The following is a 26171-nucleotide window of genomic DNA, read 5'->3' as shown; positions in this document are numbered from 1 at the left end:
GCTCTCAAAGTGATAACGTGCAAGCGAGTGCCAATACGCCTTATCGATGTCAAAGGGTTTAATCTCGGCGTATTAGTAAGTTCGAAAGGGGCCTAAATGATTGGTCTGAGGAACGAATTTATCGTACTGAGACTCGTTTAGGGCCTGCTACGACGACAACGGTGAGTGTGTGTGTGTGTGTGTGTGTGTGTGTGTGTGTGTGTGTGTGTGTGTGTGTGTTTGTATGTGAGTGAGAGAATGGGTGAGACCAGTTGATAGAAGACGTTCGTACACAGTGATGAGGGGCTACTGAACTGCACAATTTGACTACAACGCGAGATGACCGCCATCTTGTCTAAACGGCTCTAACCGACGGAACAGGTTTGTCAGCAGTGCTTGCCCAATGGTGGAGTACTGCAACGTGTGTAGACATGTCTGCGTCGACGGTTCGATGTCGTCTGCTGGGGGTTGGGCTGGTGGCATGCAAGCCACTGGCAATACTGAGAGGCAGAATGTAGAGTTTTTGGAAGAGTCCCCCTTCAACTTGTACTACAATGATGGCCGCGCACGTCTGGCATGCTACCGTGGTGAACACAGTGGGGGGAAACTGCAATGTTAAGCGGCATAGCGGCCAATCGCATCGTGTGACGATTTTGGGGCGCCATTAACTATATGACATACAGTACTGAGGACAATCTGAACAGCAACCACTAGAGAAGTTTCACAGGCTAGGGTATTGCCCACTTGCAGGAATCTCCACATATCATATTCCAACAGGATAAAGCCTGGCCACATATGGCGAGAATATGCAAGACATCTTCGAAGAATGCCGTGTACGACCGTTTCCCTGGACTGAACGACCACCTGCCAATTTGTCCATCAGAGATGTGAGGGATATAATCGTTCAGCAACTTTTTCATTCCGGTTCTCCCGTAATCATTGTCGATGTTTAGTAGACACGCCTACAAAACACGTGGCAGTCCATTCCACAGCAGCGTATCCAGGACCTCTTTGATTTCATGCCACGACAACCAGAGGCTCTGACTGCAGCACGTGACAGCTTCACACCACACTGAAAGCTGACTGTCAAACTGCATATCTGGTTCTGTAATTTCAATTATTTGTGTATTGTCATGTCCCTAATCTGTGGAATAAATGTAACTGTAGTAACACCTCCCCTTCTTGGTGTAGCACTTTACGCAAACAGTAGTGTTGATTTTCAAAGGAGCGTGAAAATAGGTCACATGTTCATTGCTGTCGCTGATTTCTCAACAACATTAAGATGTGTGGTTTATAAATACTGACTACTAAAACGGAACACATTAGTAATATGAAAACACTACCGAGTAACAGCCACTGCACTTTATGGAGAAAAAATGGGAATCTGTGTGTGGTGTGTTCTCGCTGGTTATCGTATCGTAGACTCCCTTGACGCGAATGTGGACGCGGAAGTGTTGCCCATACGATTTGAAAATTTCTGCAAACCAATAGCTGATTGCAGGCTTCTCGGCGTATTTCAGCTATGAAATCCTCCCGGGTTATCAGACAACATTTCATTGAGTTACATTAGCAATATGAAATTTGTTAGAGCTTCGCCTGAAGATGATGGATACGGAATCCACTGAAACGTTGCGGCAAGACGACGACGCCACTCGGCTGATAACCCGAGAAGATTTCATAAATCAATAACTGTTCGGGAAGACGTACAACCATAACCACCAGTACTAGTACTACCACAACTTGGCAACAGATGGCGCGACATGGACCTTAGTTTAGTACCCGTAAATGGAAAAACTTACGTAGGAGAGTGGTATATAAACAGATTTGCGCATCTATTTCTCTTACTGCAAGTGGGACAAATTTGATAAAAAAATCAGCTCTGCTTGCGCTCTGTCTCGTTTCGTCTCTAACAATCTACGGTTCAACAAGATTTTGAACTACAATCTTCTTTATAGCGAGTCTAGGAATGCAATAGCGCAGAAGACATTCCTTGTAAGAATGAGCGTGCGTTGAGAGAGGTAGAATATTGATTATTCAATTTGTCTTTGTTTCATTAATGTTATGTTTTGCAGTTTCACTACAATATGTAGTGAAAATCGACAGTTTTACAGTGTTCGCACGGTATCAGTCGGATGGATGATATAGCTCAGTTGTAATGTTTCCGCGTATTGGATTTAGATGTACAGTTAGCAATAATGACGGGCGTAATATCGAAAGCCAATAGTCTGACGTACACTATGTGACCAAAAGTATCCGGACACTCCAAGAAACCTACGTTTTTCATATCAAGTCCATTGTGCTATCACCTACTGCAAGGTACTCCATACCAGTGACCTCAGCAGTCATTAGACATCGTGAGAGAGCAGAATGGGACGTTCCGCGACACTCACGGACTTCAAACGTGGTCAGCTGAATGGTGTCACTTGTGTCATACGTCTGTACGCGAGATTTCCGCACTCCTAAACATCCCTAGGTCCCCTGTTTCCGACGTGATAGTAAAGTGGAAAGGTGAAGGGGCACGTACAGGACAAAAGCGTGCAGGCCGACCTCGTCTATTGACTGGCAGAGACCGTCGACTGTTGAAGAGGGTCGTAAAGTGTAATAGGCAGACATCTACCCAGACCATCACACAGGAATTCCAAACTGCATCAGGATCCACTGCAAGTACTATGACAGTTAGGCGGGAGGTGAAAAAAAATTGGATTTCATGGTCGAGCGGCTGCTCATAAGCCACACATCACTCCGGTAAATGCCAAACGTCTCCTCGCTTGGTTTAAGGAGCGTAAACATTGGACGATTGAACAGTGGAAAAACGTTGTGTGGAGTGACTAATGGTCCCGGCGCAGGTTCGAGTCCTCCCTCGGGCATGGATGTGTGTGTGTTTGTCTTTAGGATAATTTAGGTTACGTAGTGTGTAAGCTTAGGGACTGATGACCTTAGCAGTTAAGTCCCATAAGATTTCACACACATTTGAACATTTTTTGAGTGACTAATCACGTTACAGATAGTGGCGATCCGATGCCAGGGTGTGGGGGAGGCGAATGCCCGATGGACGTCATCTGCCAGCGTGTGTAGTGCCAATAGTAAAATTCGGAGGCGGTGATGTTATGGTGTGGTCGTGTTTTCCATGGAAAGGGCTTGCACACGTTGTTTTGCGTGGCACTATCACAGTACAGCCTTACACTGATGTTTTAAGCACCTTCTTGCTTCCAGATCTTAAAGAGCAATTCGGGGATGGCGACTGCATCTTTCAACATGATCGAGCACCTATTCATAACGCACGGCCGGTGGCGAAGTGGTTACACGACAATAACATCTCTATAAGTGACTGTCCTGTGACAGAGTCCTGACCTGAATCCTACACAACACCTTTGGGGTGTTTTGGAACGCCGGCTTCGTGCCAGGCCTCACCGACCGACATCGATACCTTTCCTCAGTGCAGCACTCCGTAAAGTATCGGCTGCTATTCCCCAAGAAACCTTCCAGCTCCAGACTGAACGTACGCATGCGAGAGTGGAGAGTGGACGCTGTCATCAAGGCTAAGGGAAGCTGTCATCAAGGCTAAGGGTGGGCCAACACCACATTGAATTTCAGCATTACCGATAGAGGGCACCACTAACTTGTAATTTTCAGCCAGGTGTCCGGATACTTTTGATCACATAGTGTACGTATGCTTTCGGCGTCAAAAAATACAATCTAGTTTCAAATTACTAAAGAAACTAAAACTGTCAATTTATTCGTAGCGCTAAGTGTATATGACGACTTTTAAGTTCCAGTAGTGAAAGAAATATATAAAGAGTAATTTCATGGCTTTCATTCTAATCAGAGATTCCTGTTTCCTCTACACTTTCTCGTAAAAGGCTATTTTGTACAGAAATGCTCACACAGGAAACACTGGGCTAATGCTTGAAGTGGCGGTAGTAGCATTATTGTTTCAAATAATATTACGATTCCTTTTTTGAAACACTGGGAGTTAATCATCCAAATTTGCATTATGGTGAGTGCTGTAGTGAATTTCAGCCTTCCCAAAAAATCACATTACTCAGCATTAAAAATGCGTGACCAGAAGGCTGCACCTCTCATTTTACTGAAATGAGATTAACGGCTAATTATGGGAGTTAATAACGGCGCGCGTGGAGATTCGGGTCCATTTTAAACTCATATAATACATTTTGTACCGTTCATGATGTTACAGGAAAAGCATGATATAATTGTATGCGCATAATAATTCGCCAAAAATTGGCATTATTATCCAGATTTATTATTTCTGGTAGCGACGAAAATATCGCACGTGCGTGTTACACGTACAGGAGGGACAGCTATCTAAGAAGGGCCTCTTCACGCAACGTGACTCTATTTTGAGTAAGATCATGTTACATGTTCACAACAAAAACAACAAAAAGATTAGTATCGCGTGCAGAGAAATTTAAGTTTCCTTAGTTCGTGGGCACAGCCGGCATACCTCTGCATAATTGTAACTAAAGGTACGAAGAAAGACGCTGATGTGGGAAAGGAGCAACCTGTTTTAGCTAAATCTCAACACCAATTCTGCTGCTGAACGACTTGGTTTCAGTAAGGTCTTGCAGTAGCTATTACGTTCTCTCTGAGAAACCACGTACGTGAAAGTTCGTCATCAACGAATAACTATCGCTCGTCACGAGACCGTAGCGAACGACTGTCGGCTATATTTGGAAGGCAGAGCAGAGCCTTAAAATCAGCAGTAGACAACAATGTGTACGAAAGAGGCCATCTCTTCAAGGGAATAAAAGACGATTTAGAAATCTTAGAAGTGGAAAGGACGGGAAGAAAGCTAGACTTGCTGCAAAATTTCGAAAGACCCGTTTACGAGCAGAAATACTACAGTGCTCTTAACGTGCAAATGAAAGACAACAGAATAAGATTCCTTTATCGGCTTTTCGTATTTAATTTAATGCAGGTGTTTAGTTTTAAGTATTTAGTACTTTGTTGGTGCAATAACTAGAGACTGACGACCGTATAAGTTAGCACGGAAGTATTAACTTTGGAGAAGTGTGACGAGTAGAAGAGCAATGAAATGGCATTGTGATGTACTCTGTAGCTACGCACACATCGTAGTATCTCGGGCTCAGCAGCTCACAGATACGTCAGAACATCAGGAAAAGCGGCAACTCGACGCTCTTAATGCACGTCACATTCAACAAACTGATAATATCATACTAAGTTCATAACAACTGGTTTCACTGTCGACGAAACGTCGGTCCACCATTGCACTTCGACGAAGGGGAAATTGTCTTTACCTTCTACAGCTCCCGCTAGTACCATAGAAGTTATCCTCTGATTTCGTAACCCATGTCCTTTAATCATGTCCAGTCCTCTAGTCAGTGTTTTCCACATATTCCTCTTTTCGCCGGTTCTACGAAGAACCTCCTCTTCTTACCTTATCAGTCCCCGCAATTTTCGACCTCTTTCTACAGCACCACATCTCGAACGTTTTGATTCTCTTCTTTTCATATTTTCCCACAGTCCATGATTCACTACCACACTAGTCGTGGCTGATGGTCTAGCATTATAGCATCAGAAACCGAGAGGTCGCTGGATCGAATTCCGATTAGACCAGGCCTTTTTCACTATGCGTTTTAATCAAGCTTTCACCTCTCAACGATGTGAGGAGTCGCCAGTAACGACACGTTGTTCAAAAAAGCTAATCCAAAGGCAATAGAGAATTCTTAAAACTTGTTAAGGAACAAGAGGGGCAGGATGTTTATGGTGCCGATAACACATATGACAAATAAAATGCTTCCCTTAGCACGTTTATCATGCTCTTTCAATGCTGCTTTTCGTTATAACGTTCTAAACGGGGATCGCACTTCCTTGACCCCGTGCAGAAAGGTGTGCAGTATACTGCTGTACCCATTTTCAATAAGCTACCACAAGAATTCAAAAATCTTAGCAGTAATCCACGTGCTTTCAAATTTAAAAGAGTTTCCTCATGGGGCACTCCTTCTATTCTGTCAAGGAGTTCCTTGAAAAATTAAGCTGACTCCTGTGTTATATTGTTGACTGCGTTTACATTAACTTATGGCGGGTGGTTTTTATTTGATTAATAAACATTTTATTTTATCTTTTATTACTTTTCTGTTTTGATTTCATATAATGACACGTTCCCTGATCTTGGGTATTTGTTTCTCAATTTGGTCCTACGGAACTAGACGGGTAAAACAAATATAAATAAAAGATTCCACGTTGAACTGTTGGTCCCGCAGTGACGCCCGCAAGAAACACTTGCATCAGGCCACTGAGTCACACAACGTAATTGTTAATGGTTCAAATGGCTCTACGCACTATGGGACTTAACAGCTGAGGTCATCAGTCGCCTAGAACTTAGAACTACTTAAACCTAACTAACCTAAGGACATCACACACATCCATGCCCAAGGCAGGATTTGAAACTGCGACCGTAGCAGCAGCGCAGTTCCGGGCTGAAGCGCCTAGAGCCGCTCGGCCACTACGGCCAGCAGTAATTGTTATTCCTACTATACAATCCTGTGCTTCAGACGTACATTCTCACAAATGTCTTCCTAGATTACGACGTATGTTTGATACAAGCAGACGTATCTTGGCCAGAAATGCCCTCTCTGCCTGTGCTAATCTGCTTCTTATGTCCTCCTTGCTTTGTACGACATGTGTTATTTTGCTTCTAAAGTAGCAAAGTTCCGTCATTTCGTCTACTTCGTAGCCCCCAACTTTTATGTTCAGGTTATCGCTAATCTCATTTCTGCTGCTACTTATTAATTTTATCTTTCTAGGGTTTACTTTCTAGCCATATTCTGTACTCATTAGAATGTTCGTTCCCTTCAACAAGCTTTCAGTGACGGTTGTCATTGGTAACTCGTACTGAGTACATAAAGAAGAATGCTCTACTGGTTCACTGCAAGACATCACAAGAGTAAGTAACTAAACTGCAAGATACCAAAGGGGAAAAAGCATCCATCTGACCAATAATGCACAGACGCTTAGACACGAAGCGGTATCGTTGGCTTATTTCCATGACTAAGTTCTTAGTAATTTTTCCAGTGTCATTTCCACTCCTGTGCCGGCAAATGTATGTGAGTTCAACAACAAACAGTAATTTTGAAACATTTTCAATGGACGTTGAAGACAGATTTATTATCTTCCTTTTATTTGCGGCAGAAAATATTATTATTGTATGTGACATATTCTCGAAGAACGCTGGCCTGAGCGTAATGAGTAAAATACCGCTACTGACAATTTACTACATTTACTGATTTTCCTCTTTTTGATGGTAGGATTTTTTACAATACTGGTGCTTAGCTGCAGTTATTTGCGCTCAGTCTAAAAAGAAAATAAGTTTGATACGCAGGTGACATGTCCTTTCTACGTTTAGTGTATAAATATTTGTTGAACACGTATTCATTTCTTGTTGCTCTCGCTAACATGAAGAGAGACAAACATAAATAAATTCAATTTCTCTCCAAAAAACCAACAAAAATTAAGTCAGAAGGATTAAATAAACATAAACACGGCTGGCTTATTAAAAATGAATGAGACAGCTACTCTTACCAACATCATTTTTTTAAAGAAGGAAACCATACCAGCTAAAGGAACGATAACACGGGACTGTTACTGGATAGTCACCAGCATCAATACATACGGTAAAAGGTAACAGTAGTTCAAATGCAACAAACTTAATAATGCTTTGCTGCGCCGTAATTACCGAAAAAAGTAATATTCATTACTTATATCGTGGCTGTGGATTAAATTACTTGAAGAAACACAGTAACTAGAGACTTTTTACAAAACTTTATTTATATTAAGAAGCTTTTACTGTTTTACCCATCCTCAACTGTCGTACACGTTTTCATCTTATCATTATGAAATTTATATCGACAATTTTCAACACAGCATCCGGCGTGGTCGAAATTGCAATTTTTTAAGCTACCACGTTTTCAGAGTCGTACATCCGCGTCTAATTTACTGTTGGGTGCATTTGTTTGTTTTCTTTTTTTATACTAGAGAATATCCTAAAGCCAAATTAATTTTCATTTATTTGCGGAAACTACTTGTGAAATCAGTTGTATTTGTAGGTTATACTGTCGACCCTGAAACATGTTATAAAGCACTGAAAAAAATGAAGCTACACAGTATACGTCCACTGCTCCACCTACCATGTGTACTGTAGCGAGTAGCATTAGGATATCCTACAGACAGACAGTCACCTGTTCAGATTAGTGGAACACAAGTAAATGCCGACATACTGATATAAAAATGACAGCATTATCATTTAATATATTTTAAGGCAGACTTTAGATTATCTCTACCTGGTGAAGCAGTAGCTGTTTGTTTAGTAATGACACAATGATAACTGTGCTGGCATGAATAAGAAAGTAACTTTTCATATTTCAAATATAAGACTGCACTAAATCAAAGGCTCAGATTTTTAGACGAGATATAAAAGATGGTGACATGGTGATGAAAATGTAATTACGTCAATTGAGAAGGATAAAATCTGAAATAAGACTTGGCATAAATAAAGGTATCTAAAAGGTAGCTGGTAGCTGTAGTTCTTCAAGTAAGTACGTTGTTTAGCCTACACAGACAGTGGAATCAGAAACCTTTATGACTGCACTAAGATGGGGCAAAATACCAGTGGAGATCGTAAATACTCGTATTTCAAAGAAGTGTTTTAGACAGTGATTTTCAGTTAGAACTCGGAAGCAAACTGAAAATTATTTTCTGTGGAATTCTTTTTATTTCACAGAAGCAGTTATTTTGACGCACTTCTCGTTTTGAGCGCTAACAAAAGTGTACTTCAAATTTTTCGTGTGACCTTGGCAGAAAATGGCACTTACAATGCTATATTTCGAAATCAGTGACCACAAGGAAAACTGAACAATCTTAAGCAGTGTGCCACATGAGAGAAAGCTATCTGGCTTACAAATAATGAATCAGATGAAGATCTGAAACCCACTGAAGATGCTTTGTAACTAAGGCGAAATTCGTTTGGGTGAACAATTAAATTAAAAAAAAACTTAATGTGCAGCGTGCAAAAGATGATTTTACTTTGCAATACTGCAGTTTAAAAGCATGCCTACGTCTGCCACAGAAGGCGGAGGGGGGGGGATCGATGGTCAAGTGTTAATGCAATGTATACGCAATTGAAAGCAGCAGGGTTCAAACTCTCGTCCGGCCGTACAGATGTAAGTTTTCTGTGATTTCCCAATATCACTTAAGCTGACTACCTGGATGTTTCCCCCGATTAGAACACAGTTGATTCCCTAACCATCCTTGTCAATTTCGAGCATAAGTTCTCTTCTATCTCGCGTCAACGGGATGTTAAAACCTAAATTTTATTCCCCTGCGTCTCTTATTTGACAAAATGTTTTTTATTATTACATAAACTCTTCTTTAGATGGCAAACTTGAACAAAGCCTTGAACAGATACTAGACAGACACGTTCCACGGGATTAAATTAAACCAATAATAGCCTATCTACTCCAGTAATCCAATTGTATCACATAAGTATTACTCTCTCTGGACCATGAAGGCTATTTTCGATCTATCTCTACCACTACGGCAGTTTTCAGGTGTGTCCAATTGGAGTATAAGTAAGTAATACAAACTGGAAGAATTAGTTAATTCCTTCAACCGTCCGACAGTTCCTTTATTAGTTACCACACTAATCAATTCATATATACAACATTATAAATGGATAGATATATATATATGTGTGTGTGTGTGTGTGTGTGTGTGTGTGTGTGTGTGTGTGTGAGGCGATCATCGCTGTGGGGGTAAGAACCACCTACCTATCAAACGGGTGGGGGTGAAAAGGTAGCGTACCCCGCGACGCGTGAATTCCGAAATTATATTCATCCATATTTGAAAATGAAAGGATTTAGTGACTTGCAACAAACTTAAGACGTAATTACAAACCTTCACGAAATTTTTTTCTCTCTGGCAACCCCTACAAAATGATGAAAGGAAAAATTTTTCTCGCGTACTACTTTTCCGCTATTCATGCAGTAAAAGTACCGCATGAGGCATGACGCTATAATTTACCACTTCTTTACTACCACCTGTATTCGGGATACATTTTAGACACAGTGTGAACATATACCACTGAATGTAAGTGCAAAATTATATCATTGTACAACACGCAGTTCAGGAGATATGACGTCATAAGCAGTGAGATGCGTGAAAAACTGTGACTTGATGCATGGCCCTGAAATTTATTACTTCTTTGCTACTAATTCCATTCGCAATAAATTTCGCAGGCAGTATCCGCATACGCCTCTGAATATATTTACAAAATTATTTCATTGTACAATACACATTTCAGGAGATATGACGTCACAAACATTACGCACAAGGTCAGACTCTGCGTGGTTCGGGTGTGCACGCACAACTATAAATAAATACCTGGGCAACGCCGGGTCTCTCCGCTAGTATAATTCTAAATACAGTAAAGTCTATTACAAGCCGGAGGAAGCACTTGTTCCCCCTACTTCTCAGAAAGACCATGTTAACTTATGCAAAAGTAATGAAGTTACGTAAATGTTATAACTAAGACTTGATATCTCAGCATTTTTTTTTACAATAATAGGTGCTTATTAAAAATTATAAAATAAAAAAGATGAATGCAAGTACAAATCGCAGTGTGTCATATGTTACAGAAATTTCTTCAAGTCACTTTGAATGCGTCGTGTGATCTTTGCCCGAGTAGTTCTTTCAGAAAGCGTTTTTAACCCACAAATGAAGCTTGGAGTTGCACTGAGGTGGTGATGCAGACAGAAAAGGCGAAAGTCAGGAGAAAGGTTCGTTCCATTTGAAGACTGGACGCCTATGACGCCAGCATGCTGCAGCCGTATGCGGCGTGTGGCGCAAGTGTAGAGACGACGTATGAACAGTCTGTTAAGAGCTATGGCCACGCTCAAATATTGTCACCGATTTGTTCGTACACTGTTTGCACATTCGAACTGTTGCGTGTGAATGTATCTCCGACTGACCAATTTGTCTGTGTTACTCTCTGTCTTCGATCTGAGCGAAGTCTGGCGCGGCTTGAATTGACGCAAACCAGATGAAGTACCTTAATACTTCATATATAGCACGACGATGTTTCGGGAATTGTGTGTTCAACGATGAAGGGGATGAAACATCAGAAAATTTCAGATCAGCATAGTTTCTGCCAGTTGTCACGTACTCAATGTTCCTGTAAGTCTTTCATAAGCTCTTACCGATTTGGTGTTTACAGCTTCATTTCTTCCTGTATACGATGTAATACACTGCAGCTACATGAAGAATGTCACTTCGTCCTACGTAGTTCAATGAGTCCCACTTTTCCATATTTACCTTCTTCAAAATATTAACATGCGAAAGCTTTACACATTTCTTCTCCGTAATGATCTTTTTCTTTTTATAACCTTCGAAATTATAGTACCAGAGAAAATTGTTATCTTATAAGCAGATTAAATAAATTTTCCTACAACCAGAAAATATTCTGCACTCTGGAACTACTGATTCAGGACTGTGCAAAAGCTACACTGTGGTTGGAAGGTGTAAATGCTAACTGAATAGTACACACCAGTTGTATGCAGACGGTAGTTGCAAATACGGTCCTCTCGCGCAAACCTTTAGCGTACAAACCGCCTTTTACAGATAGATAGGTGTGTAGTTAACATGGCTGCACGTCAAGAGTTTGAACTTGCGGTGATAATCGGTGGACGACGCATGGACCACAACAATAGCAGATTATGTAAGAATTCGGGCTTCCAGGGTCAGCTGTGTCTAGTGCGAAACATCATTATCGCAGAGGCTATGTTTCCACATAAGCGAATCGCCGCACGGGATGACCTCGGACATGACGTAGCCTACGGAGAGGTCGACGGAGCACTCTAAGACAAATGCACTGGATAGGCTTCAGCAGCCGACAACCTACGTCACATCCTGTGCCTTCCCATGACTTCTTGCAAATCAACGTATTACAAAGAGGTTAGAAACTTGCAACTGACATGATCATGTAAGTAATTTGCAAAGTAAGGGACTCTTTCACACACTTTAAACTCGCTGTATAAGTTGAAATTGAAGTTTGTTCAAAAAAGGTTCAAATGGCTCTGAGCACTATGGGACTTAACTTCTAACGTCATCAGTCCCCTAGAACTTAGAACTACTTAAACCTAACTAACCTAAGGACATCACACACATCCATGCCCGAGGCAGGATTCGAACCTGCGACCGTAGCGGTCGCGCGGTTCCAGACTGTAGCGCCTAGAACCACTCGGTCACCCCGGCCGGCTTGGAGTTTGTGGAGTATTTTACGCACAGTGGTAGTTTGTGCAGTGCAATGTTTGCCACTGAAAAACTGCACTGCAACTGCGGAAAGGAAATCCGCTTGGAGTAAAACAATAATTTGCGACTAGCTTCTACTTTTCCACGCGCTTGATTTATGCCAGCCGACCGTAGCGGTCATGCAATCGGTGCCGGAGACGGAAGGGCAAAGCCTCTTGCAGTGGGACCCGGTAAATGAAGGTTGGCGAGCCGACACACGTGTAGCGATGGGGGCTTCCGGAGTACTGCCCGCAGGTGCTTGAGGCGCGTCTCTCTGTCTTGCAACGGTCGCCAACACCTGCTACTGGCCGCCCGCTCCGTGACACCGAGGCGACCTTCATCAAGTGCAACCGGGCCCCAGCACCGAGTTACGGTTGCTCCACATTACACCTACCACAGGCAATGTAATTAACTATTGTATCCTTTGGGTATTTCTGATAATTTTAAGAAGGTGTGTCGGACCAGGATTTTACATTTACATCAATACTCCGCAAGTAATCTTTTGATGTTTGGCCGACTTTGTCACGAGCAAGTCGTCGAAGTCACATCAAATAAAACGGCACCGACTAGGCGGCCAAACAGTCCCCAGAGCCGTCTCTCGGTCAAAACTGCCATACGATAATTTTCTGATCCAGTTGAGAACGGTGCGCGGGAAAAACGATTTCTGGTAACCTTCCACGCGAGCTCGAATCTCTCTAACTTTACCTTCATAGTGTTTTCACGAGATATACGTAGGACTGAACAATACACAGGTTGAGTTTAGGGCTGTTCATTTTAATGATACAGCGAAAATATCGGTATACAACGGCGGTGTATTGTTCCTCGCTATATTGCCATGTTAATATCGAAATGGCCACATCGCGGGTCGATATTTTAATTTTAAATTATATTTTTTCGCAATTTTCGGTAAATATTTGAAATTGTTCTTTTGAAATTGTAGCAGAAGAATGAGATTTTCACTCTGCAGCGGAGTGTGCGCTGCTATGAAACTTCCTGACAGATTAAAACTGTGTGCCGGACCGAAACTCGAACCCGGGACCTTTGCCTACCGCGGGCAAGTGCTCTATCAACTGAGCTACCCAAGTACGACTCACGCCCCGCCCTCACAAAATAGGAGACGAGGTACTGGCAGAAGTAAGGCTGTGAGGACGGGGCGTGAGTCGTGCTTGGGTAGCTCAGTTGGTAGAGCACTTGCCCGCGAAAGGCAAAGGTCCCGAGTTCGAGTCTCGGTCCGGCACACAGTTTTAATCTGCCAGGAAGTTTCAAGTCCAGTCTTTCTTTTTGACTGTGTGAATCAAGTATAGGTGGCACAGAGTAGTAGTCTGATTGCACAGGGGCGTGGTGCTGTGAATGGAATAACATTTTCCGATATGAAGAAACAGTACTCCACAATATTTAACGCAACTAGTGTGCTACTTCTTCACTTCAACATTCTTAAAAAAACAATGGCTGAAAATGGTGAACGAAAACCTCAATGACAAGATCAGTCTTTGCGGTGGGCAGAGACATGTCAGGGGAAATGCTGACGTAATCGGCATTCGGCGCTACCAAGAAACTGTAACGTTTAACCAAACCTCGCAGTTTCAACACTAGAACTGCTAGATCGCTGGCATTGTGGGAAACGAAAAAAACAGGGAAATCGACATGAAGTGTTTCCGACAAATCCGATATGTGATGAAACCAAACGACAGACCCATCGGACACATGCCAGTGTGCCACTTACATGTAATTACCATGGTTAGCAAACTGGTTATCGCCAAGCGTGAACGTGCGTCATTTTCCTTTCAATTCTTGCTCTAAGGCAGGCTGTTAGCTTGTTGATGTACAGAATATCTAATAATAAATCAATTCTTAAATATACAACTCTAAAACTGGCAGTATATTTACTATGTGCGGCCGATATACTTATAGAGCGGTACGTCGACATTTTCTCCGTCGGTATATAGATATATCGATACATTTTTTCGATATATCGTCGGCCGGTACTTTTTTTTTTAAATATCGCTATATCGGATTCTCGATATTTTTAAAAATATCAAGAGTCCTAGGTGATTCTTCTACGAAAGTACGCTCTCGGAGATTTAACAGTAAACTAAAGCGCACAACGCCTCTCTTGTGGCGTCAGCAACTACTGTGCGCTGAGTATCTCCTTGTTGCTTGTGACTAAGTATCGGTCGAAGGAGCTCTTTGTAAGGTATTTCTTACGGGGGTGGACTACATTTCCTGGGGAGTCTTCCAATGAATCTCAGGTTCGCGCCAGCTTTTCTTGCTATTAGGTTTTGTGGTCTTTCCACTTTAAATCATGCTGTACGCGTAACCCACACGTGCGAGTATGTGACTGTTCAGCAATCGTGTAGACATATAATAACGGGTCTTTCTGCGTACTTATGCCCAACATGTTACGGTTTATGTTGAGTGTCAACTGCCAGTCCCTGCACGATACATCGATCATCTGTAGCCGGCCGCGGTGGCCGTGCGGTTCTAGGCACTTCAGTCCGGAACCGCGTGACTGCTACGGTCGCAGGTTCGAATCCTGCCTCTGGCATGGATGTGTGTGATGTAGTTTAAGTAGTTCTAAGTTCTAGGGGACTGATGACCTCAGATGTTGAGTCCCATAGTGCTCAGAGCCATTTGAACAATTTTGATCCTCTGTGGGTCTTCCAGCATTTCCGGACAACTTTCTAGCGTTTCTCCTTCTCTGTATACAACAATATTACCTGCGAACAGCCTCTTGGAGCCTCCTACGTTATCCACTAGTCTATCTATACATGTAGTGAATAGTGATGGTTCAATACGCACTACGGTGTACGCCCGATGATACTTTTACTTCTAAAGGTTTCTCTCCGTTAAGAATAAACAGCTGACTCGTGACTCAAAGCGTCAACATGTAATTAGCTCGTGTCCATTTTAAATCCCATTTCAATCTGACAAACTGACAAACACATATACTCTCCACTAAAGAGTAAGCAAATAAGCGTTGTGTGGCTCCAGCCTGGGCAGCCTTTCTATTTGACCCTGGTCTGGTGGTTTTCGGATTAGTTTTGTTGCTTATTTTATCAAGCCGCTTCTCAAAAAATATTTTACGAGGTGACTTCAAAAGTAAATTACACATTATTATGACAGGCCAAGTAATTGTTATTGAATGCTGCACTGCACTTCAAAGTGATATATATACGACTTTTCAACATGTCGCCAAGTCTCTGTAAACAACGATCACATTGTTCAAGCAATCGTTTAATTCCTCGACGATAGAAATCCACTCCTTGGTCACGAAGCCATACGAGAAGCACTGTGTGAACGTCCTAATCGAAAATGTGTGACCGCTGCCAATCAGTTCTTCGATTGTCTGGACATAGTTGTCTGTTGTCGATATCGATTGTCTTCCTTCGCGATCAGCATCACACGCGTCTCTGCGATCTTGGTCGAATTGTTGGTACCATTTCACTAAATAGCATTTGGCCCACATATTGTCAGAATTTCCGTGTGAATCTGTATGCAATTTAGACGTTTTGCCCACAAGAATTATATTTTGCCACAAGAATTATACTAGCCCCCGTACTTCAACTTTGGAATAAGTTTTCGTTTGCCGCAACATTCCAATCACGCATTGCAATGAAGCTGTTGTCCTTACCGCAGCGAATCTGTCTCTGGAGGAATCCCGGTACATGTACTCACTTCTGTCAATGTGCCCTTCTTGCTGCGCAATTGCCTTACCGTGAGATGACATGTGTAACTTACTTTCTGATATCCCTACCTAAGTTACATAATTACTACCGATATCCATACTTTTAAGTCAAGGTGCGTGCGTTATTTCCCCCCCCCCCCCCCCAAAAAAAAAAAGCTGCTGCCCCTGCGCTTTTAACTGCTTTACACTGCTCTCGAACATCACTCTCTTTTTGCAGTAGTTTTCTTGCACAGGATACATCAGATATAAATGACAGTCGTCCGATGCGAGACCTAACCTGTACCAAAGATGCAGAAAATGTACGTGGATAATTCCAGCTAAACACTGTCAGCCACGCATGCGCGTCTGGTAGTGTAACCCGCCGTCTGTTTAGGATGGCACGGTGCGGATTTTGTTAGATATTTAAGTACATGCATTACTTCCTCATGGCAGAAGTTGGACGATAAGCGGTATCACTTAGTTTCAAAGAATGCCTCCCTGATCCTTCTGAGCGAAGTTTGTGTTTATTTGATAGTGTAATTTCTTATGGGGACATGTAATTAATAGTGATTTATTCTTGTTTGTGTGTGTGTGGGGGGGGGGGGGGGGGTGTGTGTTTGAATGGGCGTGGCGGGGTTGAGACGGTCATCTAAAATTTATGTTCGAAAGGCGTAGTAAAAAAATGGCTCTGAGCACTATGCGACTTAACTTCTGAGGTCATCAGTCGCCTAGAACTAATTAAACCTAACTAACCTAAGGACATCACACACATCCATGCCCGAGGTAGGATCCGAACCTGCGACCGTACCGGTCGCTCGGTTTCAGACTATAGCGCCTAGAACCGCACGGCCACTCCGGCCGGCGGCGTAGTAAAACGCTGTCCCATTGTTTTATTGCGTTTGCGACTTTCAATCACCTTTTCGGCGAAAAATATAACACGTTTTCTTGTCCCTATCTGTGCGAAACAGCTTATGAGAAACAGTTCTTTACATTCCTGAGTACTGTTAACGTAGTTCTCCGGTGGTCAGACGCTTATCGGCTGAGTATGGCTTTCCACTATTTACATCATACGCATCATATTTTCCTCTCTCATCACCATTGTGTTGCTTTTTGCCTTATCCTAATCCTAAAACAGTAACCAGAAATGAGCCAGAGATCAATTATATTACCTGTTATTGTCTTGGTAGGAAATAAAGTCCATGGACGTCGCTTCTAACAGAATGGTAAATGGTAACTGACATCCTCATTTATAAGTAACTTCATGAGAACAAAACGGCACATCGTATAGGCAACAATTAAGAGGGCAGTGTCGTTTATTAGAAAAATGTAGCTATTCTTCGGTCTTTGCGTTATTCAGTTTCATTTCGATTAAGGAAATCAGCCTGGTGCAAAAACTTGCTACTTACTCTTAATGCAGAGAAAGGAAAGTTTCTGCACGAAACGTGAAATCGTGGTACCCTTTGGCTAGTAATACACATTTTGGGTGTTGCTCCTTTTACTCTGCGTGCTTGCTAAGAACGATTGGAGAGACATTCCACCTTATGCAAGATAGTGTGATTAGTTTTGTTTTATACAGTGTTTTAAATCGTCTTAACGAGGGAGGCAAGGTCACAGCAAAATAATAAGGAAATCATGACAAACTGTAGCGCGCATGGTAGATATAGAACTACCAATATACACTATAGCGTTATGCGACAAAGAAAACCCTGTTGAAGGTAACACAGAAGTTGCTGAAACATGTTCAGGTAAACTAATTAAATGAAGTTTCAAGTAAGATGGAATTTGTCTTTTTTTTTACGTAGTAAGAACGAAAATTAAGATGAGCTACAACATCTGAAAAAATTATTGTTTCAGTGCCACGCTAGAATAAAATAAATAAAAATCCAGTGAACATAGCACACAAAGTGCTGAAACATATTTGCATAAAACAAAACTAACCAAACGGTGACTTGCATTACGCGGACTTTCTCCTATTTTACTGCTGAATCCATGAATCACAACCGGAGACAGTCTTAGTAAATAAATGTTTAGGAGTAACAATTGTAGTAATATGAAGTGTAATGAGCACTTACGCTCAGCTGGAAGTAAAGCAAACGTCAAGCTTCAGCGCGTCAGGATGCTGGGAAACTGAAGTCTGGCTACAAGAGAGACTGCATACAGAACACTTTCACGCCTAACACGCGAATACTGCTACAACTCGTGGGACCCATTTCAGGTTCGGTTAACATGGGACAACGACACCAAAAACAAATAAAATAAAATAAGAGCGTTGTGAATGGTCATATTTTTGTTTGTCTGGCGAGAGATAGTAAGAGAAATGTTGAAATACAGTAATTGCAGCCTTTCGAAGAAAGTCTCCGTTGTCCATTGCAAGTGGAAACACCCTTAGAAAAAAAATCCAAGAACCCGGTTGCAGGCAAGGAACTACGAATATTCTTCAGGCCCACGCGTATCGACCCTACAGAGACGTGAAGATGAAATACAGCTCACATAGAGGAGTACACGTTCCATTGGTGGTCTGGGAAGAAACCATAATGTATGGCACAATAAAACGTATCCTCAGCCATGCGCTTCACTGTGAATCCAAGACTACAGATGCAGATATACCTTCCCGATGCCACTCATATTATCACTGTGGTAACTGCGAATCTTACGAAACATCTATTAGCACTTAACAGACTGCTACTTATTTACCTCCTTAATTTAGTCTCATATTAGTTAATAACGAAATGAGAGTGAAATTAGTACTGAATAGGCAGGGGCGTGTCCTACAATCACTGACAAGATGAAGTGACGTAAGGAGCCTCCAGTTTATAGTGGTGTATTTCTGAGTTATTCGTTATGTTTGTCACGTTACTGCCATCACTGTTTTTACCTTGAAACAACTAGAAACCTCACTCTGTGGCACTACTTCTAAAGCGGACGCATCTTCCATGAAGTTTCGCTGTCTAAAGCTACGTTTGCAAAGACAACGGAAACTTGCATCTGCTTCCCCCATCACCGCACTGGTTAATCAGCTAGCCTATGAAAACGTCTTGTTGACTCATTATCATGCCATATGGCCTTGGCATGAAAGTAAGAAAATTTAAAAGCAGCCTAACTTACTGGCCACATGAACCTCGTATCCTACCCCCCCCCCTCTCCACCCCCACCCACACTCCCACCCCCACCCCCACCACCACCACCACCACTATCGTTAAAGATTCAAGATATCCAGCAATTGCCGCTAAGTAGATCTGCTCTCATTCTCCTTTCTTTGATTCGACATGACGAGTCCTGAATCGCTTATTTGTGTACGTGAATAGTTAGTGTCACAGATAAGAACGAGCTTCGCCTTCAACCAAGTAAACAAATATTTTTATAAAATTGGAAAATGTACTTAAATCTCTTGATAGGAATCTAATTCTAGAGTTGAGGAACTTCTTACGAGTATTTATTTATATCGAAGTAACGTAGTATGATTTGAATGAAGGTAAAGTATTCCGAAAGTATTTTAACTGAGTCATATTACTGGAGAACAGTTTGTAGTGTAAATGTTTATAATTTCTTTGCGTACAAATGGAAAACTCAGTAGACAGAAGTTTCGGTAAGTGCCACTATTTCTGAAAAAGAATCGTTTCCACTGAATTTTCGCTGCCTCAAGCTACGTTCCACCGGCAACGGTAACTTGTATGTCCACCGGCAACGCTAACTTTTATGTCCAACTCCCCCCCCCCCCCTCCCTCCCCAAACGCCGCACCGGCTACTTAACTGGTCTATGGAAACACCCTACTGACTAATTTTTGCTTTAATCAGTGAGTGTAAATATCAGAATAAAGTGGAATAAAAAAATTTATTTCTGCCTTCCTTGTGTTTTTATTGGCTCAATCACTGAATGATGGCTGTTCTGCACAGTAATACAAAGTCTGGTTTCAAAATTAATTAAAGAAATATTATATAAAGTGTTTATAATTTAGTTAAAAAAAAGTAGTCTTTAACTGTGGAAAAGATAAATAACTTACAGAAATATTCGGTATAACATTGAATACAGTATATCTGCAAATTTTATTTACAAATGTTAAATGTGGCTGCCTTTTGTAACACGATAAATGTCCCGTATGAAATCAGTTTTCTGCCAAATCCTATGAAGCAAGTCTTCATTGTGCGGTGATTGTAGTGGCAAGGATATTTTTCTATCAAGTTCAATCCAAGGCGGCACATTCCTAAGGAGGTACTCGACTTCATGATGGCGGGCCATCTTGCTGGAAAATAAATTGTGTGTCCATATCCTGTTGTAACTGAGGCATTACACAATGTTCAAGCATGTCCAGTTGCGAGAGGCCAATTGCAGTTGACTCGGTAAAAGAGAAGGGACCATAAACGTCGTTACATCTGACTCATTGTCCTACGAGGTACACAGCCAGTTTCGGTTTAACGATTGTGCCAATTAGTAACTGTTTTTCTCTGATGTGGTAGCTTGCGATATTTAGTCCTGAATTGTCTCTGGACTGTGGTAGCGAATTTGGATTCATGAAACCGTGAACAACACTGAGCACGCTTTGCACCTTAATACGCCTACATGAAAAATGTTTGAATAACTCAGCCGGCAGCGGTGGCCAAGCGGTTCTAGGCGCTTTAGTCCGGAACCGCGCGACTGCTACGGTCGCAGGTTCGAATCCTGCCTCGGGCATGGATGTGTGTGATGTTCTTAGGTTAGTTGGGTTTAAGTAGTTCTAAGTTCTAGGGGACTGATGACTTCAGATGTTTAGTCCCATAGTGCTCAGAGCCATTTGAACCATTTGTTGAATAACTCATTCGTGTCTGCCGTCTAGCGGGAACGTCGGGGACTAGAGTGTTAAGCGAGAGTATAACTCGAAGATATACTGCATTCAGTGCTGTACCAAACATTTCTTTAAGTTACTCACCCTTTTCAAAATTAAATGTTACCTATGTGTAACTTATTTATAAACACCCTGTATTCGCAGCATCTGTGACCCACTAGAATACTGATTTACTGTATAAATAAAAAGGAATCAGAACTGCTGAGATAAATGCCTTATTTTCGGAAGTAACTTCACTGTATCGTAAATAGCTGCAATGATTTGACATAAAAATTTAGAAATTATGAGTTTAGCAATGCAGTAAGCATACCACAGCGATACTGAAGAGGTCTTCAGTTGCCAGTTATCTCGGACTTACAAGTAATTTAAATCGAGCTGCCATACTTTATATACGTGTACTCTGACTTCTGCAGAGAACAAGAAATGCAGCTCAAAAGGAATTCAGAAGTAGTTTTACTCATACATTTATTTTTCGAGTGACATTTAGACCGCCTTCAACAACACTTTTATTAATGCATCTGAGGCCCCCTAAACGATTACTGCGAGTCAGAAATTTTAGAGTGCATATTATATGATATCGGGAACCCTTTAGTTAACGTTTCTGTGAGCTCTTGAGCTACAATTTGCACAATTACATTTACGCCAGCGCGACTTATTTCAGTTGGCTCCCAGAGCACACAGTGCCAGTTTAGAGTCATGTTGCGCGCGTCGGGACACACTGGGCGCGCGTGCGAGCTTTCGTTGCCCCCAGTCTCTTGGCATCCCCGCCGCGCTGCCGCCGCCTCCGCCTCCCAGCCGGGCCGTTGCCGCTTCCGCCGCGGCGGCGCCAGCGCTATCGGCCGGCATTCCCGGCAAACCACCTGCCGTCAGGCGTATCGGCTTTTATACGAGCCAGCCCTCGCGACTTTCCCCGATATGATTAGCCCTACTCGGACTATCTCGGACACAATACGTCAAGTCCCTTATCTTTACCCCCACCCTTACTGCCCTCCTCCCTTCGCCTAACCCTCTTTTATCTGGTCACCCTGCCAGTTGGTGTCCCAGTCGGAATGTCTGGTATTCGTACGATGTCTACTACGGCTCCTGCGACCCCGAGACGGCGTAATGCCAATTACAGATTCTTGTACTATCAGCATAGTTGGATAGGCCAGTAACCCAGGTTGTCACATCCTTTAACAGAGTTACATCGGGCTGGGTTGTGTAGAGGTAAAGCACATGCCCAAAAACTGGAGGTCACGGGATCGAATTCCGGTCGGACAACGAAATGTTTAGTCCGCCTTTAACTTCACCTTTACCTCCCGACTATGTGACGACTCGCCAGAAAAAACACGTAATTCGGTTTCCACGTTAAATGTTCAAATGTGTGTGAAATCTTATGGGACTTACCTGCTAAGGCCATCAGTCCCTAAGCTTACACACTACTTAACCTAAATTATCCTAAGGACAAACACACACACCCATGCCCGAGGGAGGAATCGAACCTCCGCCGGGACCAGCCGCACAGACCACGACTGCAGCGCCTTAGACCGCTCGGCTAATCCTGCGCGACTCCACGTTAAATAATAGGTCCCCTTCGCAGCAGGATTGCTGGAGGATGTTTACGGACATGCAAGACGACGAAGTATCGTTCAATTGAAAGGCTTGAAGCAGTCCGTTATTACTATAGCAGAATTACGATTTGCGGTATATTTTCACGTGTTTGGCTGGACGTTCGTCAAGCGGACTGGAGACAAGAAAACATTTCGTCCATCAACGAGGTTTGTAAAATCTCGTAAATCACAGTAGTGGAATATCTCCTTATAATCAATTATTGCAACATTCTCGCACATTACTATTTGCTAAAACTGCAACATCATGGCGAAAGTACACAAATAACACTAAACTTTATACTGTACTACATTACAGCGCAGCAACTAAGGATCCACTGCATACGAAGGAAATCAGTTTATATCCGATGCCTAGCGACAAGTGTCACTTCAAGGATTCCGTAGTGCTTATTTGCACGTTCCTTAAAGCGTGCGACAAGCACGTGCTGCAGCGCACGAGGAAAAGTCGTGTGTGTTCAAGCGCAGCAACAAGCGAACTTCAGTACCGCACACACAGATATCAAGCTACCATGGTGTCCACTGCTACAAGGAAACCAGCAGTGCTTGCCTTTTCAGCGGACGCTGCATTATACGCTGTCGAAGTGGGCAACTCGAAAAGAAGAATACGGTCTTATTGGTGAGAAACTTGGTTAGCAGATAGAAGGAGAGGGGGAGCTTGACATTTCTTCGAAAATAACTTGTTTTAGAGGACAATTTTTTTTCTACGTTCATTCAGGATAACTGTGACTGGACTTTATGTAGCAAAAAGTAAGGAAGCACAGCACTGTTGTGACAAAAACAATTAATTATTTCTAGATTTATATAAACATTCTCACTGCGAACACCATTTCTGTTTTGGCACACTGTGAACGAAGACTTTTCTTTTCCATTTCTACTGTTGCCTCCGGCCTATACTCTTATTATGCGGCACATTTCGTTTAATGCTGTATCACGTTTGTTCCTGTTGCGATAACCTTTATTCCGATGTCCAAAAGACACTGTTTCAGTTCATACTGTTCAATTAAAACAGTTTCGTGTTCTTTGGATCAACTTGACAGATTAAATTTTCTTTCTTCTCGAAGTCAGTTTCTAAAAGCGCAGCAGGAACTGAAGTGCACAGCCTTAGGGATCTTCACCGCGTCAAAGCGCACTCTTGAGTTAACATCTTGGCATAAATCAGCAGCATTCCTTGTAACAAACAGATACATAGACTTACAGCAGTAAGTTGGAAGTAGCGATGGTAGGCAGTCTGCGCAGCTTTGCGGACTCTTATTATGCGCTAAAAGGAACGTGTCAACAGACACTTACAGGTAGAACCCCAATGTTTGATAGAAGCGACTTTTTTTTCTTTTATGGTCCTATGGACTACTACCACGATGCTGTCACATCTTTGATAAATGACAATACACTGTCACCAACACGATTTACTTGCACAAATTGGCTATTTTCTAACGGTAAAGCTGTCATCAAACCGCAGATTGCTTTAAAAACCACAGTGATTTACTACGCCAAGGCCTTCCTCCGACCTATGAAATGACTCAGGCAGATATAAAGGAGCATACAATTTAACGCGGACTCGAGCCACGGTGCAACTCGGCTTTTTTCCCCGCCAACAAACATTGCCATATGTGAAAGAAGTGGTAAGTGTGAGATAAAAGTCCGCAGCTCGTGGTCGTGCGATAGCGTTCTCGGTTCCCGCGCCCGGGTTCCCGGGTTCGATTCCCGGCGGGGTCAGGGATTTTCTCTGCCTCGTGATGACTGGGTGTTGTGTGATGTCCTTAGGTTAGTTAGGTTTAAGTAGTTCTAAGTTCTAGGGGACTGATGACCTTAGATGTTAAGTCCCATAGTGCTCAGAGCCATTTGAACCATTTTTGAGAGAGAAAAATTCTACGACTGACTGGATATTGAGTCCAAGACCTTTTAGTGATTAGATTTTGTATGTAAACTTTCCGAACTTCGCCAGGAAGCTTATTGGCACACGAGCATGACATTTCGCATCACCCAGTATCCATGATTATTTCTGTAATCTCCATTCATCACGGTAACAACCGGCGCCCTTTAACAGAAAGTGTTCCCGCGTATCCCACTGAGCACCATAGTTGCAATAAGACCTTTGCCTTTTCGCAATCCCATTTAAATAAAGCGGACAGGAGTCATGACGCATTTGAAAACGGTTTAAAAGTCGAAAATGGAATCGTGTAAACTGTAAAAAATAATGCACTCCATGGCGAAAATGTTGTCAAAAAAAATTCAACGAGACTGCGAACTGAAGACAAGCGCAATTATGTGAAGTCATCTCTTTGGTGGTTATGCAGGTGCCATGCGCACACTTGGGTCTTCAACAGAGACGAAGTAAAACGAAGCAGACAGCAGAGAACGTTCTCTTACCTGGTTGTCCGGATTGCGAACTGCGAAAAAGCCGACGACTCTTACAACCTCGTGCAGCAGGTCGTTCTCGCTCGCGTGCGAGCAGTACCACAGCAGGTAGGACGCTATGTGCCGGAACTGCAGCGAGATTCCCTCAGCGCCGAGCACGCTCTGTGAAAGAACGGGGAAATAGTTACAGCATCGCTTCAGAACAATGAAATCAAGTCATCAGCAATTAAGATGGTTTGTGAAACTCTCTCAAAGTAAGTACCGATACTGCACGAAAGACGATCCCAACGAGAACCTTTGAGTAAACAGCACAGCATATTTCCGGGCGCAAAAGGCAGTAACTGTCAACTGCGTAACTCATGATCCTGGTACAGTACGAACGAATGTCAATAACAATGAAAAAAATTATCCCACATCCTTTTATAATATTTTTAACATGCGTTGTTATTAATTGTACGTGCTACTGGATTTAGATTTATCATTAACTAATGACAGATCATTCATCAAAGAATTTGTATTACAATTATTTTTTATTTACGAGTATGTGCACAGCCCATGGAAATAATGACTTCACTATGTAAGTGCGTGTATCTATCGTATTCAATTTAGCGTTTCTCCTTCATCAGTCCCCTAGCCAATGGAACCAGTAGTCCAACATACATATCATCATGCAACAGACAATCCTCTACGCTCTAAAATTCCACAGCAATGGAGTAAATACACACTAATAACAAAAAATTTTAATTAAACGGAAAGTGTAATTTAGTACTGAAACTTAACATTGTCATCATTGCTTGATTAATAAATACACTATGGCGAAATCGGCGCAGATTAAATACATCAAGAAAGCAGTTACACGCTTACAAGTATTTACAACCCTTAGAACGTATTTCACTTCAGTGACGTGCCCAACACGTTCGTTGCTGTGGCCATTTAACGCAGGAAGTGTATAAATACTATCTTATAAGTTTAAACGTCTTTCTCTTGCTGGAGTCTAATATTTATTAATGTTCAAGACGTTTTTCGCTCTTTATATCAAATGAATTTTCAGTTAATTTAATCTGGAGTAATACAGTTTTGTTTTTACGCGTACTACTTATAAATTTTGTCGTGAACTGTTTCGAAATTTATAAGTACCCCACGTAAAAACGAAACTGCTTCACTCCAGATTAAATCCACTGAAGATCCCTTTAATACAAAAACAGAAAGGCAATACTGATGTGGCTGTATGGAAGATTATACTTCCAGGCGACACATATAGTATATTAGGAAATAACACAATATCAATGGAGAAAGACACTATTGGCACAGATAATAAATCATTTTTAGACGTAGTATAAAGTGGGCAACACGTTTTTAAAATGCTTTTAAGTAACAAAGCTCTTCTTTCACCCCGTAATACGCAGACGAATTTTCAATCAACTG

General features: G+C 42.1%; 1 protein-coding gene across 1 annotated transcript in view; it reads right to left on the bottom strand.

Moving 5' to 3' along the window:
• The window catches only part of LOC124799056 (S phase cyclin A-associated protein in the endoplasmic reticulum), a 621352-nt gene that overhangs the window by 31963 nt on the left and 563218 nt on the right, over positions 1 to 26171 (bottom strand). Inside the window, exon 27 of the mRNA XM_047262594.1 lies at positions 24759 to 24908. Coding sequence (XP_047118550.1) covers positions 24759 to 24908 — 150 coding nt within the window. The remainder of the gene's footprint in view (positions 1 to 24758; positions 24909 to 26171) is intronic.

This window comes from Schistocerca piceifrons, chromosome 5 (genome assembly GCF_021461385.2).
Source record: "Schistocerca piceifrons isolate TAMUIC-IGC-003096 chromosome 5, iqSchPice1.1, whole genome shotgun sequence".
Taxonomy (NCBI): domain Eukaryota; kingdom Metazoa; phylum Arthropoda; class Insecta; order Orthoptera; family Acrididae; genus Schistocerca; species Schistocerca piceifrons.
The sequence above is the reverse complement of the archived record's forward strand: the minus strand, read 5'-3'. Positions and strand labels throughout refer to the sequence as shown.